Source organism: Botryllus schlosseri, chromosome 7 (assembly GCF_051294905.1).
Source record: "Botryllus schlosseri isolate E-star chromosome 7, Bs_hap1, whole genome shotgun sequence".
NCBI lineage: Eukaryota > Metazoa > Chordata > Ascidiacea > Stolidobranchia > Styelidae > Botryllus > Botryllus schlosseri.
This window is the reverse complement of record NC_137242.1, coordinates 13,520,770-13,540,857: the sequence shown is the minus strand read 5'-3', so window position 1 is coordinate 13,540,857 and position 20,088 is coordinate 13,520,770. Positions and strand designations below refer to the sequence as shown.

Here is a 20,088-nt window from a genome sequence, read left to right as displayed (position 1 = left end):
TGGGTTGCAAGGAAATACTTTGTCCAGGAGTATTGCACTCGTTAGATCACACGGAATGTTGTGTCTGGAAATATGAATGCGACGTCACATGACGTGATAGGTTTGTGTTCACGGTGAACTACTTAAAACATTTCGCGTTAGCACGAACCAGAACCCTTCAGTGTTTCGTTCCATCCATATCGTCAATAGACTACGTTAAGTTCATAGACTGTGAGGACAGATGTGATATTGAGGGATTAAGTAGTACGAGTATTGGTAACTCAATCAAGTATTGAACGTAACCGCGGAAATACACAAGTACCTAGTGTGACCGTAAAATGATAATTTCTTATATTCACAAAACATCGGTTGTGAACAGAATAGTATATTACATCAGCTCGACGCAATTCCAGCGACCGTCTCCATAATATGATTGAATCCACTGTTATCTTAAAACTGTGGTTTCCGGGAGATAAAAAAGTACTCGAAAATCCCACGGGTTTGTTTGGAAATCCGACATCGGTATCTAGAGACCCCCGCGAAGCCATTATTTGCGACTAATGAGGCGTTAATAATTACACTAGAGATGGAGATTAGGTTCAACGGGGTTTAATCGCACCGACGGCGAAAAATTCAAATCAACCCGAAAGAGGGCACATTATGGATATGGAAAACAACGTTTATCCGGGTTATCGAGTAAATACGACTTGAAAGAAATGGAATCTGGTGCGATTCCTCTTTTGTAGAAAGCGCGCCGCTGCTTCATTAGCATCAATTAGAACCGGTTCCCCCAAATGATAGGATGATGATAGTTCCACCCGCTGTGTCTGAAACAATTTCAGTATTTGAAGAGCTTCTTGGAGGTACAGAACTTCAGTATTCAATTTAACAGTATATTCATATTAAAATGAACCCGAATATTTTCGGCTGACACTCGTCAGGGGTAATCGTCAGCAACTAGTAGAGAATAAGAAGGAACATTGTATATCAACAATCGTATCACAAAATATGACGTCACCAGTATGAAACTTCGAATGAGAGAGCTTTCAGTGCACTATTCCTAGGTGGTGCACGAACTCCTTCTGTTGACAGAGTTTCGGTTGGTGTATTTTGATAAAAGTCGACTCCAAGGCACACAAGTGGAAGTGTGAACGGCCCCTCCCAATAACCCGAAATTTTTCGTCTCGATAATTATTCGCACAAAGCGGATTATCCAACAGATGTTTGCCGATTGCAGAATTAATGGCATTCGATCGGTCAGCATCAAGCTGGAGTGTATGAGTTAAGGGTGAGCTTTTCACCGGTGAAAAACTCTGTCAACAGAAGGAGTTCGTGTACCACCTAGGAATAGTGCAATGAACGATCTCTCATTCGAAGTTTCATGCTGGTGACGTCATATTTTGTGATACGATTCTTGAAATACAATGTCCCTTCTTATTCTCTACTAGTTGCTGACGATTACCCCTGACGAGTGTCAGCGGAAAATATTCGGGTTCATTTCAATATGAATATACTACTCAATTTCAGTATTCTGATTCTCCAATAGGTTTGTTCAGAATTGATCGACTTGAAAAATATAATAATCTTTTTCAATAAGTTCCACGTGACCCGTGGACTAATGCCCCGAGGACATACTTCCGCTACAATCCATATCGTTCAATGCTCGCCTGTGTCGGCACGCTTCACATTATAACTAGGGCTGGGCACAATGATTCGAGAACTCGAATCTGAATCGAGTATTAATTTAATGATTCGAGTCGAGTAGTAAAATACGATTTTTTCGAATAATGAAATTATACGCTTCTCGCCACTGAAAGTTAATTTACCAACGAGAATTCTAGTTTCAATATTAATTTTCACTGTTGAAGCCTTGAAACCTTGATTGGCGGTATTGTAGCTTACGAAACATAGTACAAACCTACGGAGGTTACTGGACGTAGCGCATTTACGAAGTCATGATAATCCCACAACATTTTCACCGAGTGGAATGAAATCGGTATGGTCGGTAAAATACCAAAGTATCTTTTACGAGATGGATAACCGGCATTGTATTCTTTGTGGTAGCAAAAACGGTGCATATTTGAACTTGGACGTAATACATTCCGTTATGACGTCATAACCGGTGATACTCGATTACTCGACTCGACTCGACTCGAAGCATATTACGTGATTCAGAATCGAATCACTCGGGTACTCGATTTTGCCCAGCCCTAATTATAACATTATACACTATACAGTGCACAGTGCCCTTGCACATGGAACTCTATACACACAGCGCACTGCACGTTGATTCAGCAGAAACAAGGATAAATATATGTATACATTAAAGAAGTTTTCGTTACTGCCATAGCTTATTTACGCATATTGGAACCGAAGAGGAGAAAGACCCTTTATATAGAGCTGTGTCGGTGCAACCGTACATACCATAAGAATCAAATCGAATTTCCGTCTGCTATACCGTCGTGGAATCAACGCCATTGTGAGTTTCTCTAGAGGAAAAATGACCATTTACTGGAATTCACTGATGTGCCGATGTGATTAAATCTGTATTCCGGTACCCGTTCTAGTATGCATATCTATTTTTTTCATTACTGACTGCATTTAATGCTGTTGCGGGCATAGGTGAGTGTTAATTTATTGACGGCCTGAAGTCATTTTATGTTTACTAGTGGTTTTACCAACTCCAGCAATCATGGAACGTTTAATGTGATGATAACATTAATCATGATTATTAATTATTATGATCATTTAGTGATTACAAACAGGCACATTGTAATGCTAGAAAATACCAGATCCCTCACAACAGCATTTCACGCACGTGAAATAGGCGCGGGGAAACTATATGCATAAAACCGGACGTAGCAGCCTATAATCACATAAATGTTGATAAATCTCAACGACCAACGATATTCGATCTAATAACACGAGTAAGCTTCATGTCCAGTGCAATTCTCTTGACCGTGTGTTTTTGTGCGTTTGTTTTAACGGCACGGTTCCACGTCCCAGCAATCATCACATTTTCGGAGATTCGTTCCAGGCGAGAGCGTCGTAGGTTCGCGTATAATTGACCCGGTTCTTCGACAACGTATTACCACACAACATCCCCATGGTATTACTATTATTATTATTCACAGCCGAACAGGTTTGATTTAAGAATGTCAAGTTAAAAACGCAAACACCAATTATTCAATCCATACTCGGCGTAACGCGGAATTATAACTTCGCGTTTAAAACTAAAATGCATATAACACAGGTCTTTAAAACAAGACGTTTTGCTTTATGTCCGGATTTGCTATATAAAGTATAATGTATATTCAAAATGTGTGACAATGATAATTTTTTCCTGGGATCTCAGTTCCATCGGAAATGCGTTAAATATAATTTGATGTTGTAGCAGGGCCTGCGATGCCGGTTGTAGTATCGAAAATCATCGTGTTTCTTTAATCTAAGTTATTCGGGCCAGTTATCTAATGTCACTATAACAGTCCCACATGATGACCGATGTGTCAGGGAAGAGATTCAGTAGCATTGATAGAGGGCTGTATACCAGCTGCTCAAATGTCTTAAATATCATTTTCAATTTGATTACTACCATACTGACGTACAGTTAAGGGTGAATAGGGCTGGCCCTCTTCCCTTCCAAAAATGCTCCGCCAGCGTCAATTCTTCTGTAATTAACAGAGATGAGCGGATTTGAAATTTCTATGTCCTACTCCAATCCAAATCCGAACCTTCAAATCCATATCCAAATCCTAATCCATAACTTTTTCATATTCAAGTCCATGTCCAATCCTAATCCGATTCCAACTGGAAATTCAGAAAAAAAACAATTTATGCAATGGAGGGATTCGAAAATTTTCTTTCACAACCAACGATTCACTTGATTCAAGATAACTTAGTAACCATAAGTACATTAATAACTGATCTGAATAAAGTTGGTCGCCATTCGCCAGACGACATTTCAATCTCCCAGAAAATAGGTAAATCCAATCCAAATCCTAATCCGTTCTGAAAAAAATGTCTAATCCAAATCCAATCCAAATCCGACAAAATTTCACAAATCCTGTTTTTTCAAAACCTAATCCTAATCCATGCTCATCTCTGGTAATTAAGGGTTCACCACGTCGAAATAAATCCAAGACGCCTATGTGTAAAGGTTACACCCAATAGGTTTACCAATATACCCTGCGCGATTCAACTGCTGATATACCCACTGCGTTGAGGTTCGAGTCTGGTCGATACCGAGAATGCTAATACCGAGAATGCTATTACCGAGAGAGACAATACCGAGAATGCTAATACTGAGAATGGATATTACCTAGAATAGTATTACCGAGAATGTACACTGTACAGTACTAAGAAAGACACTACCGACAATGTCTATTACCGAGAATGAAGATTACCGAGAAAGACGCTAACGAGAATGTAATAAAAAGAATATAATGGCGGGCAGACGTTACTCTTCCAATCGAATAGAATGATCTCAGAATGTATCACGATATGTTAGATGCCGCCTTGGATGTATGATTATTATCCCTGAAATCGGGTTCTGACTGTTATGATATCGAGTCGAGGTCGATGAGATCTCATGCTTCGCTGTGATGTCTACTTCGCCGCAGCCCGCTTTATGTAATAAGAAGTGTAAAACCAGTTACGTAGCCTACGACACACGGGCCCTATATTTTATCAAAACTGGGTAGTGTATATAAGGGATGTTCAAAAATGACTTTTCTCTCTCAAATTGTACCGGATACTCGATAAAATCGTTAATTTACCTAATTTAAGCCTACACACCAAATTTGTTTCAATTCCTGCCAGTAGCCGCGTTGCTACAGGAGAAGATAGTTTCTATTTATTATATAAAAAATAAATTACCAAAAATTTCACAAATTTCTGTTCACCCCATGAAAGTGTTAGGTTGTCTATAGAAACGATGTTCACCAAATTTGGTTCAATTCCAACCAGTGGAAGCGGAGGTATTGCCGTCGAAAAATTTGGATTATCAATAAAATAGTATATTTACGGCGACCAATTCTTTAATTATTCATTAGAGGTGTGCCCACCGTGAATACTATTTTATTCAAATCCAAATTTTTCGACAGTAATAACTCCGCTTCCACGTGTCTTTCTCGGTAATGTACATTCTTGGTTGTATTAAGGTAAACACTAAACATCTCTTCTGAAGTAGTTGGAGATACGAAACCCTTGTGGTACAACCTTCAATTCTCCAATCACTGTCTCAAGAACCCAGGACGAGTATGGCCGACGACCTTCATAGTCCGACCCCGGGATCTGCGCGCCGTTTACGGACCAGTTATCCCAGGCACAAGCACGGTGGCGGAGGGATCAGTGGCCGCAGACGCCCCCTCTCAAAGCCTGCTTGTGCCGACCGTTTGTAACTTAACGAGATGAAACAAGAATGTAAAACGATGAAGCAACCGAGATGGGTGCTTTGTGTCCTATGACACAAGGGACCCTATTACGGCGCTTGCGATGCCGTGCTGTGGTGCAAAACCGCAATACTGTCACAAGCGTAACGGGGGGAGGTTTACTGCGGTTCCTCCAGACCCCTAAAAAATGTCCATTCACGGTAATGTCCATCTCGGTAATAGCATTTTCGGTATTAGTATGGGTTATGGAACCGTTAAGGTTGCAATCGCATGCTAGCGCGAATTTCAGCGCAGGTAGATTTCACGATCATGAGTTGGCATTTCGTAAATAAGTAAGTAAGTCATTATAGCATATTACCAGGGTTGTAATGACTCGAGTCCCGATTTTTTGGTAACTCGATTTCAAATGCGCAAAACGACTCGACTTCACTAGAGTCGATTTTCGTATTGACTGGAGACGAGGACGGCCAAGACAGACATTCCATTGTAACTTCGAAGAATAGTAAAGTTACCACATTATTGGTAATTCGTCTATCAGTCCTGATACTTAGAAAATACGGCCTGAAACTGTTATGACTGAGGAAAAGTACTATGTTACGAATTGCGAGCCATTCTATATTACTCGGGTTGAGCTGGATTGAACTGAAATCTAAACAGTGAACATAATGACTTGGACTCGAGCCAAAACGCTATCACTCGGAGTCGACCCTCTACTATAGCTGACTTGGACTCGGACTTGACTCGGTGGTGAGTTACTCGACTTGACTCGACTCAAAACTACAAAAGTGCGATTGACTTGTGACTTGGTTACAACCCTGCACGTTTACTTACAAATAAAAACATTCAATGTAATTTTTTTAAATGTCTTTGTTCAAACCAGTCTTCAAAACACATTTTAAACAAGTGTGTTTGAAAACACGATTTGCTTTTAACGCAACCCTTTACATAGATTACTCAATATAATATCGACACGGTAAGTGTATTTGGTCTGTGATTGCGTGTCGACCCAGCACTCGACGATAATACAATTCATATCAAGGGTAAGCCCTACGCGGCTTAGTAGCCTACAATAAACTTGGTATTATATTTAATTTCCTTCGTTTAAATTGCATGCACTTGTTTTTACCGGATTTTAATTTCCCGGAATTGCCCTTGCTTGGTTACATACTCACAGAGTTGGGATGAATCGAAACGCAGCACATTCCGGTAAGTATTACACTGCCTGTCAGTATTCGATTTGAATGGCAGTTTTACGCAAATTCTATAAATATTCAATTTTCGTTTGCTTATAAATGGAATAATTCATAAAATGATATATCCTGGGGAACATACGAAGGAAATAACGGAATTTCACTATTGTTATCTACCGTTATGCTGTACATGAGCGGGTGGAAAATAAACGCTGAATGGGCGAAGGGGTCGATGATTCAGAATCCGATTTGCCTTCAAAACGAGACATATTTAGAATTAGGACTAATGGAAATGAACATATTTCTATGTCGTGTGCACACTGCACAGTGCACATGTACGTGACTACAGCAGTCGAACACGGTCTTTATGATATAGGTATTGATAAAAACATAAAGGTAATTGAAGGGTGTAAAGGTTTACGGTGAATTTTACATTTGTCATGTTTTCCTACCGGACTCTCAACGTCATAATTCCATGTTAATGTAAAAGTTGATACGAAGCTAGAGTGTCGTTGTCATGATTCGGCGGATGCGTGCGTTCGATAGCAACACGGGAATAAATTGTTTCGTTTCATCGCGACCGTTTAGCGGGGTTAAGTGCCGCTAGCAAATATGGTTTGTTGATGATAGCCTATCGGGTTGGGGAATCATTGGGGTAGCTACCTAATTTTGTTACCGCTGAAGCACTGTTTTTCTGTTGTAACATCTTTCCTTCTCGCTCTCCATATCTCTTTATACATAATACCACATAATACCTCATCTGTATATTGAGAGTTGGTGATCGGGAAGTTCGCCGATACTTCTACTGAATCTACTCAAGCAATTTTAATTGACTCATATGGGGGCCGTGCATGTGTTGACTATATTTGTTGCCAGACTATATTTGTACTCAGATTCCGATTTTACTTCAATTATATGTTATCGGGTAAAAAGCAGTTTGTGCACTGATTCCCCTGTTTTTAGGAATGGATTCCTTCGGTGGAATGGATTAGCTATTCTAACTAACATGATTTACATATTTTAACTGTGCGTTGGATTGTCAAGCCGATATAGATATACACAAAATATGTATTTAGAACATTATATGATTTCGAACGTTTGTGAAATATAAAAGAAATGACTCGAAAGATGTCCGGGGATATAGCTCGAGAACGTTTCCACCCTTCAATTACCTGTTGAAGTGAGTTCGCTTGGTTTTGACTCCTAGGAAAAACACCAATTTTATACATACGCAAACGCGGCGTTTATTGGGTGACAGAATTCAGAAATTTAGCCACATAGCAACAGTAAAGCCCTCGATTTCGCATAAGATCTCCTCAAACTTTTTGAACTCATCGCCCCCCTTCTGTAGCTCTATTACTGCTTATCGCCTATGAAAATCGGTTGGTATGTCATAAGTGACTAATTAAATACGATTTTCCGGAGGATATATCTATACTTGCATTACTTACTTAAGCAGTTCTATTTGTATACTATACTTCTACTTCAACCGTGTCGATGCTGAAACGCTTGTTTTTGCATGTTTAATATCGTAAAGGGAAAAGTACTTTTTGCGGATGAATTGCATCCGCGTTTATGAAAGAATAACTAAGCAGACCGACCAAGGCACAGGAATACGGTCATATAATATGGTTCAAATTTCTGGCTGTGAAGACCAAATTTGGTGGGATGAAAATGCATCGTACCGTATACTGTACAGCCTGAAATTTATCAAAAGGAAAGATATATACTGCTGTACCATCGTGAAAAACCATCTAAAACCCAATGGAATAATCGCATGTGGCACTGAAATATTTCAGGTGCAATAAATTCTGCTAAAATATATTAATGCACTGGCGATAGGCTTATTATAAAAATTTGAAAATGGAACGGATGTATAGCAGCCTCAAAGCTTGCTTCCGGGGAAATGTGTTCCGGAATAGTGTTATAAGGTCCAGTCGCGTTTGTCAGCATGGGTGTCGGCTGTCGGGTCATTTAGCACGGAGGCAGTCGACAGACATTTCACCACGACTGCAGTTCACCCACGAGTCGGACGTTATACAAGTCAAGAATATAAATAAAATGTTGTAAAATGAGAAATGTTTAAATGTTCATGTTCTCCTCGAAGCTGTCGTAGTCTTGTCTGAACTTCTTCCATATGTCATCACCCATGTCATGCATTGATTCTGTATTCGGGCCTTGTTATAATATTCGAGAAGCATGAATGATTACGAAAACTGTCTTTTTGTGATAGCTATAGATATGAGTCGACTTACGAAGTCAGCCCCCTATCGCCCTTGACATTGCCCCCTTGAATCGCACCCTGCGTTTTCACACCATATCGCTTCGCTAAATCTCCGCCTCCAGGACGTGCAATCAACCACGTTGAGAAAATTGGGCCAGCAACGTCAGTTTTCAATAAATTATTCCTGGGAATTCAGTGCCCCGCGTTTTACCATTAGATACTGTCCAGTGTCCATATATATACTTACTAAGTTACGAACTCTTGTGTGCCAGAACATGTTGTCGTTATACACATTGATATTGCATCTGCAAATTAGCAATTGACAGAAGGTTAAGTGATTGAATTAGGCGCCACCCGTACTGCGCATTAATCAGACCATGCCTCATCACCGTCGAGCAAACTGCGAAAACGAGTCAATTACACGTTTGCCTCCTTATTGCTTTCCGCCTTTGCAAATATCAACAGGAACATCGGGCAATGGATGGAATTTACGGGAGGCCGCAGTAGCTGCTCGTGTCATCTAAAATGGGAAGTAATTAAAACAGTATGGTCACAATACGTACGGAGATAATCCTAATTATTCCGAGATTTTCGTCGTATTGACCCTCAGGTTTATTAGGTTTATTGCGACTTGCGCACCAGGCGCACACCACAATCCGAGCGAATCGCGGCACTTCAAACCTCAAGAAGTACGCATGTCCTTGTCCACTAATATCCTTGATTTCGCATATAACTTTTGACGATTATGCGATAAGAACACCAGAGACATGGCGAAATGTTTATTTTGGCTTTACCGACGCGAAAGAATCGTAAATCTCTTGACTCGCGTATCTCGGCCTTCCGTTGCATCAGCGGCAGATGTCCAATGTTCAAGTATCAAGATTGAGAAAGACTACAGCCATGGAAAGTTTCCCTGCACATTGATGTCACACTGTCATTGTGCTCTTTCCGTCCGTCTTATTTTATCCGACTTTTCCCGACGACGAAAATTGAATTGTAACGGCACTCGCTGCAAATCTCAAGACGCATCTTACTCGAATATGAGTGGCAAGATATCATAGTGGCATAACCCCAGCTGTACCACCAATGGGTTGCAGATTCAAGTCTGGGCTCCGCCTCGCCATCTCATCCGCGTAAGGGGTGTCTTACAAAATGCCTAAAAGTGGGCCGTGCTGCAAGTCGGCAGCTACGGAATCAAAATATAGAATATCGGCCTCGTGCAAACGATCATAGCAGTCGACAAACACCATGAATACCACAAACAAACAAACAATACTCGAATGTGAAGGGAAATTACCCTTGGATGCGTGACACAGTGGAAGGAATTCCAATTAAGTCCCAGCACCCACAATATACATCAGTCATGTTTACATGATTATGGTTGCGAGATAGTGCTCCGCATATGCGGTAAACGTAAAAATTAGTTTTTGTTGTGGAATTGTTCCCATAGTATAGCCTATACGTGATTATGTACTTAGAATAGTGACTATTCGTAACTTCTTCTCGACTGAAAATACATCATGACCCGACTATTTAGATCATTCATGCGAAGTTTTAAACGTTCTAGTTGTTTGAGCATTCTTTCGGGTTCTATTCCCGGAGTTTTATATATTTAAGACTCACGTATGGCGAGATTAAGATAGTTTACTTTGCGTGAGTAAAATTCGGTCGGTTTCATGCGGAACTAATGAGTACAACATTATTTTCATCTCGCATAATCTGTTGATGAAAGTGTAGACGACCTCCGTCTTTCGCAAAGGATTACATTTCGCGCTTGGTTGAGAGGAATATCCCAACGCAAAGTACGAGGGATTAAACCAGGAGGCAGAAACATCGGCGCAGACACGGCCGTTATTTCAGATCGTCTTATGCTTCACGTAATCACGAAATGTTGTTTACGTATGCCATAATTTTTTACGCACTTCGCGCGATTTACTGTCACGGAGTTTCTTGATTTCCATATCGGTATGCCCCCCAAGAAAATACACATAAAATACAGAAATATGTCCGGTGTTATAGGCCGTTGCAAATCATGAAAGAGTGGAGACAGTGGGCCGTTAAAATAAACTGGAGAATAGGATTCATAGGTAGGCTACGGAACCTACGACTGCAAAAGTTCTCGTAGAAGTTTTTAAATAATTTAGAAAGCGTATCGCCCTCTAACCAAAAAGGCCTCGCGATACATTCGGATTCCCTCGTGGTCCACGGACCCCAGTTGAACCCCTGGGTTAATACGACATCGTATGCGATGCCCAACAATAAAGTGTGTTGACTGACTAGTTACCAAAGTTCAGTGTCATATTGATATCGGCATTATCAGCCGTGTACGTAATTTTGGTTACTCGTGCGATGGTCTGCGACATAAATATTACTTACTGCACTGATCACGTGACTGACGATCACGATCACGCGTCGGCGGCAGCTGAACTTGTAACGCGAACACGGAATAGCAGAAATCACTTGGTAATATGATATTCAGTAACCCTATACCAGGTGTCTAATATATGCCGCAGAAAGCGATTACAGTTGTTTTTCTCACCCCTGGCTCTCATCAATCATAAGGCTGTTTGCAGTGTTTGATTACCGCAATTAATAAACCTAGGAAGCTTGACCCTCTTCGCGAAAGGTAAGCAATCCAAGCACAACTATTCACGGCGATTCTTGAATTTGCTACTGTGAACGCGACGTATGTGTCAATTCTCACCATCATTGTCTTTCCACGTAAGTGACGTTGCAAGTTCGGGCCAATTAGCTTCTCACGCCAAGCGTATCACAATGATAGCCTGAAGTATGCCCCATTCAAGGATTGCTCGCTGCAATACCTGTTTGAGAGAACGATGCGTGACTACGTTAATTGCATATGCGCTCAAACATCACAGGTAGGAAAAGAAACCGAATTCATGCCACTGAACAAGTCGACAGTGAGAAATATCTTATCGAAAGGCAATAGATTAGGATCGTGTATTGACACGGCCATCCTGGAAATTAAACCCCGGGGACCATGGCCAAATATATGCAGAGAGAAATAAGGTAAGCAAGCAATTTCTTGTTCGTATACTTTTTAGTCCAAGGCGCATATCTAGCTAGTCACTTGATGGCAGTGGAGGTTCTCTAGTATACAGAAATTTGATCAAGAACACGAGTCTCATGCCTGGGTTTGCAAGTTCGTAAGGACGTCACTGCGTCAGTGTTATGAGCACTTTGGAGGCGTAGAATCTGTGTATACTGAATACTGATAGACAATGCATTCTTGTCATCTTATTGTAGCATTGCGCTTTTCCGCATTAGCATGTTACTTCGTCCGCCTCTTATGAAATTCATTCGCTGGACTCTGGAAATCGTGCTGGACTCGCCGGCTAATATAAGGCCAAGATCACTGTCCCATTGCGTTTGTGAACTATTTATTTGTGGTCCATAGTAAGAAAAGATTTCTCATTTCACAGACGCAAGTCACGAAAAAAAACCACTTCTGACAATTTTTGAAGTGTGCGTTTGCATTGTTACTTGATGCATGAGTAAGCAATATTTGTTCATGTTATCCTTTAAATTAGCGTTTTGTTATATCCAATGAAGAATTATTGTGAATAATACGGAGTAATTATGATTAAAATAAAAAATTAGAGAAATTGACATTTCTTCAAAATTTGGGACAGCTCAGGAAAAATTTTGGCATTTTGGTAATTGGTGTGGAATATTAAAACGCAATACACAAAAATTTTTAGCCAACTAAAACTTTTCTAAAATTTTGTTATGTGGTGCTATCAGTCGGAGCACGGTTGCATCATATCCACAATGTATACATTTGAACAGCTTCTTGGAGGTACAGAACTGCAATATACAATTGAATAGTATATTCATATTGAAATAAACCCGAATATTTTCGGCTGACACTCGTCAGGGGTAATCGTCAGCAACTAGTAGAGATTCTCTAGGCTATGGATGTTCGTTGTTCATATTCTAAAAGTAATATGTCTCGTCTTGCAGTCACTTCAATAGTAACCCGCAGACAATGTGAGTGAAACAACGACTATGCAATACAGTGGTAGGTCTACTTAGCATAATTCCTCTTTGACCGCGCTGCGTCATACGATACATATTTTCTACATGGGTGGCTGGGGCGGCTTAGCAGGAGAGAAATTCGGAAATTATTCCATTATAGTTTCGCATTAACGATGCTGTGTTATAACGACAAGCTCATAAACAGTGTATGATTACGTTAAGCCAGGCGGTTAATTGCAAGTAATACTGAACAATTTGTACATTAAACCTTCAAGGAAATCCCACATACTTCTTTTGAAACATGATTATTCGAAAGCCCTACGAATGATGTAATTGTAAGAGAAAGAGATTTTGATGGGTTAGCAATACCAGACCAGCTTTTCAGGTAATCATTACAGGGAATACACAATGAAATGTGCCAACATTTGCCTTATCACTAAGCCTAATATGTCAAACTATGCCTCATGGGTCATTTCGAATCACCGCATACTAGGGCCAAAATAGAATTATTGTATTGTTCGTTGGCCTATGCAACAAGCTATGGATTTTCATTGTTCATTAAGTCAATGTTCATTGGTCACCTTCTGGAAGTAATATGTCTCGCCGAGTTAAATTAACTTCGACCTTCAACTAGTATAGAGGAAAATATGGTTATTGGAATGGTGCGTTATAAGATAATTATATGGGCTCATATTTTCAAAGTCACAGTTGCACATCCCTGTATCGTTACGTGTCCTGTGCTGTTGTTAAGATGAATGAAGAATTTTCGTGAAGCTGATTTCATATTTATGAAATGAAACTGCTGCGGCCCGTTTCCAAATCAAATTTCGACCATGACCTCAATATATTGGAATTAGATTTCGAACAATAGTCGTTTCAAGCGTCATGGCACCAGAGCTTCGATATCTACATAATTTCCGTAATCCAATTCCCCATCGCAGGGCAATCTTCATCACGCGGGTATCCTATGTCTAGATCGCACTTAATCGCTTTGATCCCCATGATCTGGCTGGTTATAATATTTTGAAGTTATTTCGATTTAGCGTCTTGCATGAAAGAATAAATGCCTTTTTATTCTTTAACGATGTAGGAGAGATACGAAAATTGATACCGCCGTCTCAAATTTAAATCACGCTAATTGGAAATTGATCAGTTCATGATGAAATATGATCAAATTGATGGCGCTTAATCATACGCTGACGTGTCGGGCAGGCCCAGCGTGATTGCTGTCTAATGGTGTTGGTTACGCCCATAATGTCGCATATCATTCACATACTTTTGTGCGGGATATATACTTAGAAATTTGGCGAAGAAATTAATGCGCTGTGATATGGAACTTTCCTATTGCATGATAGTTCGAGCAATCTAGTCCAGTTCATATACGACGGGAGTCTTGAGATATCATAGATGGACGATTTATTTTTTTACCATCTGGAAAATAAAGCAATCGACATATGCAAGGCCGCCTGCACACCTTACACCAGTGGTTCTCAACCTTTTTGTCTTCGTGGACCCCTTTTAGACCGTCACGGACTCCGCGGACCCCCTCAAGTTTCAGTTGAAATTTAGATCAATTTCATCTAACCATAATCTGTCCTATGAAAATACTATTCATAAACAGTAACAAAATTACTTTTCGTGGAAATGACATCATCATTCTATGCGTAAAAATTCGGTATCAGTACGCAGTCGTGTCTTGGAAATCAGCGCCTTCGATTTGTTATACATGATTGCCTAAAATTTATAACCCTAAAGATAACTGAGGGCGAATGTAATATTAACGTGTAACGCTTGCAAAACACCTTTGAGTATGATTGCAACATATGTAGCACCACAATTGATAAATAGATTTTTTAATGAACGTTAAGCCATTTCCATGTAGCGGCTCACATTGAACTTATTCTGTAGTATATTGGTAATGTATATTACATGATGTAAAAAGATTCCGTGGCGACGTTTCAATCCCGTTACTGGGACAGATTAGGAAAAATACTTCATGAAGTTCTATTGCAAACTACTATTACTAATTTGCTAAGACTTCAAATCCCAAACGATTTGTAAACCTTTCGAAGTCACACTGATTATTCTTACTATGCTCCAACTTGTTGTTTTACGACAAAATCCATCAAAACACCACTAAACGACAGTATATATTTTTATCAGACGGCCATGCTGTTGAAGTGAGTCTTGAAGTTTTAGTAGGTATGAAACAAAACTGCATCGTGATTTCCCTATAATTAAATAAAAATAAAAATTAGGTTATCAATTATTTTTCAAATTTATAGGCTTTGCGGACCCCTTGAAATTGTTTCGCGGACCACCAGTTGAGAACCACTTCCTTACACCTTACAGCTTAGAGCAAGACTCAATTGGGGACGTCTAGCCAGATATCTGTTTTATTAAGTCATGATAAATACGTGACGTCACATCATATAAAAAGTCGCCCACCCCTAAAAACTTTTTTCATAAGCCCCTCGCAAATCCTCATAACGATAATAATATACTCAATCAAACTGCATTGAAAACTACACCCTTCTGGAAAATGCGGAATGTTCAGAGAATGTCGCGGTGAACAGCTTGCTGTATTTACAAATGTTCCAAAATTTATTATAATATTCAACCAACCATTATCATTAATTTGCAATTACCTCATGTCGCGTTTTCGATACGAAATTTTACCGTCATCTCCAGGCCAGTAGAAAGAGAAAGAGAGTGGGATAGAGAGAGAGAGGGAGAGAGAGAGAGGGAGGGAGAGAGATGCAGGAAAGTAGAATAGAACCGGTCTTAAGGTTTATTTCAAAAGTGATAACGACAGTGTTGACATGTAGTGTTGTAACCATATATGAACCCATCTGTTACTTCTAGTCACTTTTAAACGAAAATAAAACGAAGAAAAATTATGTCATCTAAAATAACGAAAACGACAAAAGAAGTGCAGTTTTTACTAAAATCAGGAATGATTATCCTTCGTTTCCATGCACATTACACATACATAAGCAAGTTAAGTGTCATGAACAGTAGTAATATCTGTAGGTATGTAACCCATAAAGCAACTACAGGCAATCGACTACAGGCCTTTTACAAGTCTGAAGATCACCATGCAATGCATTCGGATGGTATCACGTACCTATTGGAGCCACACATACATTACGCATTAATGCTTCATCGATGTTTAGGACACCCGTCTTCGCAACGTGTACGTGATTAATCGAAGTTGCGGCGATATCAATTTCCATCATATCCTTGGCGTTGAAAAGATTCTGGCGTTTGTTTCCTTATTTCTTAATCGCGCAATGGGACCCACTTCATGTGTCACCCGTAAACAAAAGCGGATCGTGATATGCAATCTGACACCGCATGTAATTATTTCAGTTGGTAATGTTTAGGAAACTGGTTGAAATTCCACTTTATTAAAGTACCACGCGGTCAGTAATTTCGCGGGAAGAAGGGCCCGCGCGCGTCTAGCGTGACGGTTTGATCACAATTATTCCGTTAGCATTGGGCTAAGTATTGCCCCTTTTCACACTCATTAATCAGGCATGACGCACGACACGGGAACTCAAATTGCGACGGACCCATTGGGTTAACTGTCACCCACCGTGGGAGAATATCGATACATTGACCCGTAAATGACTGAGCCTTAATTGCCATCAAGAGCTTAGGATGATGGCTGGCTTGGTTTTAGTAAAATGTTGCTAAGTAGCAGGTGATCATATTGCAATTTTCTCGCCTGCGATAGTGCGTAACTCGGCAATGTATCGCACGCAACTGATCGGGTGAACGAAGCTGGCAAATTAGCGACTGACAAAATCCACGATAGCGTTAAGAGCATGGTTCAGAAATGCTAAAAATTAATACCATATACAGATTTCGTATAAGACGATTTCATGTGGGTAAATGAATCTGGGAATCGCTTTTCTATATAGTATCGTGCATATTGATTTTAGTGGTGCTTTGATATCTTAGAGCTCCTACAGACATTTTTCAGTTGTCAGTCGTTTTAGGGTACGCCTCGCAATGTCCTCCCGTCCCGTTACTTTATTAAAGTAAGCTATTTCCAGAGGTGTTCAGAGTAGTCAGCGTCACTACTCACATAGAAGTAGAACAGTGGTGGGCAAACTACCGCCCGTGAACCGCTTGCGACCCGGAACACCCCTTTGTGCGGCCTGCGAAAGCCTCAAGAAAATATAAAGCGTACTAAAAATGTAATTTCAGCAACGACTTGGCAATACTTTTTCTTAATATATTCCCCCATGGCAATGAAAAGTTATAGTTTTACTATTATATTTATTTTATTGCTGACCTATATTGTAGCCTGATCTCAAGACCCACGCATTTTCAAACGTTTCAGATGGTCAACATCACAGAAATTCAAAACAGAAATAACATAAATCGGATCATGAGCTCGATTTAAAATTGGCAACTCCAGCAATTTTATAACTTTTATGTTTGTATTTGGGACACCGATTCGCGCGTGTGTTATAGGTATAGATTTGTCCTGGATAAGGGTAGAAGCGAAGTATTCTATATTTATATTAACTATGTATTGTAGAAGCGTATATTTAAGGTAGGGTAGTTATGATGTTGTCTGTATTGTCTGTCCTGGAGGTAAACTCAAAGTAGAATCAGCATATCTATGAACAGGTCGTTCCTCACTGATTGATATTTACATCCGCTTCTAAGAATCGGCACAGCCGCCTTTCTTCCAAATTTTACCAAATTGGTTCTTGAGGATGTCAATGTTTCTGATGTTATCATTAAATTATTGTTTGATTTGTTTTAAATATATAAATAGATATCATCTCCATAATTCCTCTATCCCTATATAATCAAATAAAAACATGGCGCTTTGGCTAATAATCCCAATTTAATATAGTGCGACCCGAGAATGAATTCAGGTATTGAATGCGAACCGCGAGCTGAAAAGCTTATACACCTCTGAAGTAGAAGAAATGTCGTAAATCTTCACTCAATTACAAAGTAGCAACGCATTTTCAAGGCATACCCAAACTACTTCAATTGGAAGTGGAAAATGAAAGATCTGAAAGTCACTCAAGTAGGTAGTTTAAAAAATCAGATTTGGTCGAAAGGTTGCATACCATTAACAGCGAGTATAGGCAAAAAGTTCCGGATTTAAGACTGACCCCACCTCGGTTTTCATTAAAGCAAAGCAAGTCATTTCCACACGTATATGGTATATACAATAGCAAAGGTACGAACCAGTCGGTATGATTACGGTGTCATAGTACACATTCAATTCTATGAAACACACAATATGCCGGATATAGGACATAAATTATCAAATATTATCAATTTATACAACTATCTATCAATTCAGAGCAATATCAATCACGCTTCAAAGTGTCATCGAAAAATAGCATGTTTATGATCTCTCGGTTGGATGCGGCCAAAGGAGGATGTTACCAATGCATTGTTTCAGTGCAATTTTGATGCAATTATTGAGCAATTTCTAATCGGCTGATTCACGCACAAATTAATCGCGATGAAACTGTATAAGGTTATCAAAATAACGACGGCGCGCCGCAAAAATGCCACGCCCACTTGTGTCGCTGCCAGAAACAGCGGCTAGAAATTGTGCGAACAAAATTTCCGTGCGAAAAGGCGAGATCGGATGAAAAGCATCAAAGTGCGCGCTCATCAATCTTGACAATTACTTATTCTCTCAAAGTAAAATCGTGATGAGTGCACCGCGATAGAAAATCAGCACTCCGTGGCAAAATTGGGGGCAAAACAAATAAGCTGTTATTTCATTCCGCTAAATTCCATACCTCATTCGTTTGCTGTGATTGCACTTGAAAACCTCATTCTACTCCACCTTTTATAGGCGCAATTAATGCTGCACTATTCCTATATCCTTGAATGACAGCCCACCTTCGAAAGAAAGCTTGATATAACAGTAAAATCTCGTGCTGGCGAGAGGTGCCGAAAGACAATTTAGTGTTGCCGGCGACTAAGAACGAACCATGTTTAAACATGGGTTTATTTTCGATATTAGCATGGTCTACTTATCAATTTACCGCCAGGTGCGCATGCTTTCAGCTAAGCCACGGAGCACAAACCGCATAATATAAATCCTGTTTTTATTACGAAGTGATGGTTGATTGGGATTTCTCATTATGAGAATTCCGGGTAAAGAATCCAGTTATATAAATATCTTCTTTGTTGACTTCCTTGGTACTACGGTGGTCACTCCCGGTGACAAATTGTCCATAGCGTTCGAGCTGTTGCAATATATTGGAGAACACTGCCGCAATTATACAATCACTGTTGAACGCAATAAGTATACGCCTGTCTGAAAAATCTTACATACATATTGATATCTTTTATCGGTGTGTGTTCCGATATAAATGCGGGTTGCAACTTCTTATCATGGAATATCGGCAATTTGTTGGAGTTGAGTTTATCCCTTTCCTTGTGAAAAAACTCTATCGTGTTTGTATGCTAAATTACACTTACAACCTGTCTAGCAATCGCTCACGAACGTTGCCTAGTTGCTTTCGGGGTGTGATACAATTAGAGAAATACTGTATTAGATTATGGCTTAAGAAGTATATAACGTGATTTCACTATGACTTCGCCAAGAAGTCTCCTAAACATAGGACTCTTGGGTTTGTCGTACATTGGCAGGCCGTGTTAGTTTTGGCATTTCGGGAAAGAAATGACAAAAATAAGGCTTTCGAAAATATAGATTTTTATGAAAGTTTTGGATAGAAATGTCAACAAGAATTAAAATAAGTCGGTATGAAGCGACAATACAAGTGGGAACGCTAAATTCCTAAATTGAGGTATATGAACCTTTCGGAAGGGCGCGGTCTACCATCCAAGGGATCTATGTGATGCGAATGAAAATCTTGGGGTCGAGCCCAAGAAGTCAGGTAATGAAATCTGGATTTACGATGTGCTGTGGATTGATCAACCCGGGTAGTAAATGATGTCCAGCAATTAGGCATGTAGCTCAAAGACTAGGCATTTTCCTGTTGTCACCGCTCGTGGATTTAGTTACCTCGTGTAGCCGACACGCGCGACCCATGCTGCATTTAGGTCAATGCGTATATATAATTCCATTTTCTTTCAAGTTGTTAATGAAAACTTCAGCATATGGCGCGATTACTGATAGACTTTGTGACTTTCGTTTGCTATGAACGATTAAACTATACAGCGTTTTACATCGTTAATTCGAGTACACAAATATGAATTCCTGGCAATGCAAAATATAAAATATGAAGAAAATGAGATAATAATCTATTTTCCATGAACAATCGTGTTTAACATTACCTTGCAAGTA

General features: G+C 39.8%; 1 protein-coding gene across 1 annotated transcript in view; it reads left to right on the top strand.

The window, feature by feature from the left end:
* Positions 1-5,099: 5,099 nt before the first annotated feature.
* The window catches only part of LOC145442730 (zinc finger homeobox protein 4-like), a 123,896-nt gene continuing 108,907 nt past the window's right edge, over positions 5,100-20,088 (top strand). The window contains exon 1 of the mRNA XM_080320714.1: positions 5,100-5,138. Coding sequence (XP_080176840.1) covers positions 5,115-5,138 — 24 coding nt within the window. The 5' untranslated portion in view covers positions 5,100-5,114. The remainder of the gene's footprint in view (positions 5,139-20,088) is intronic.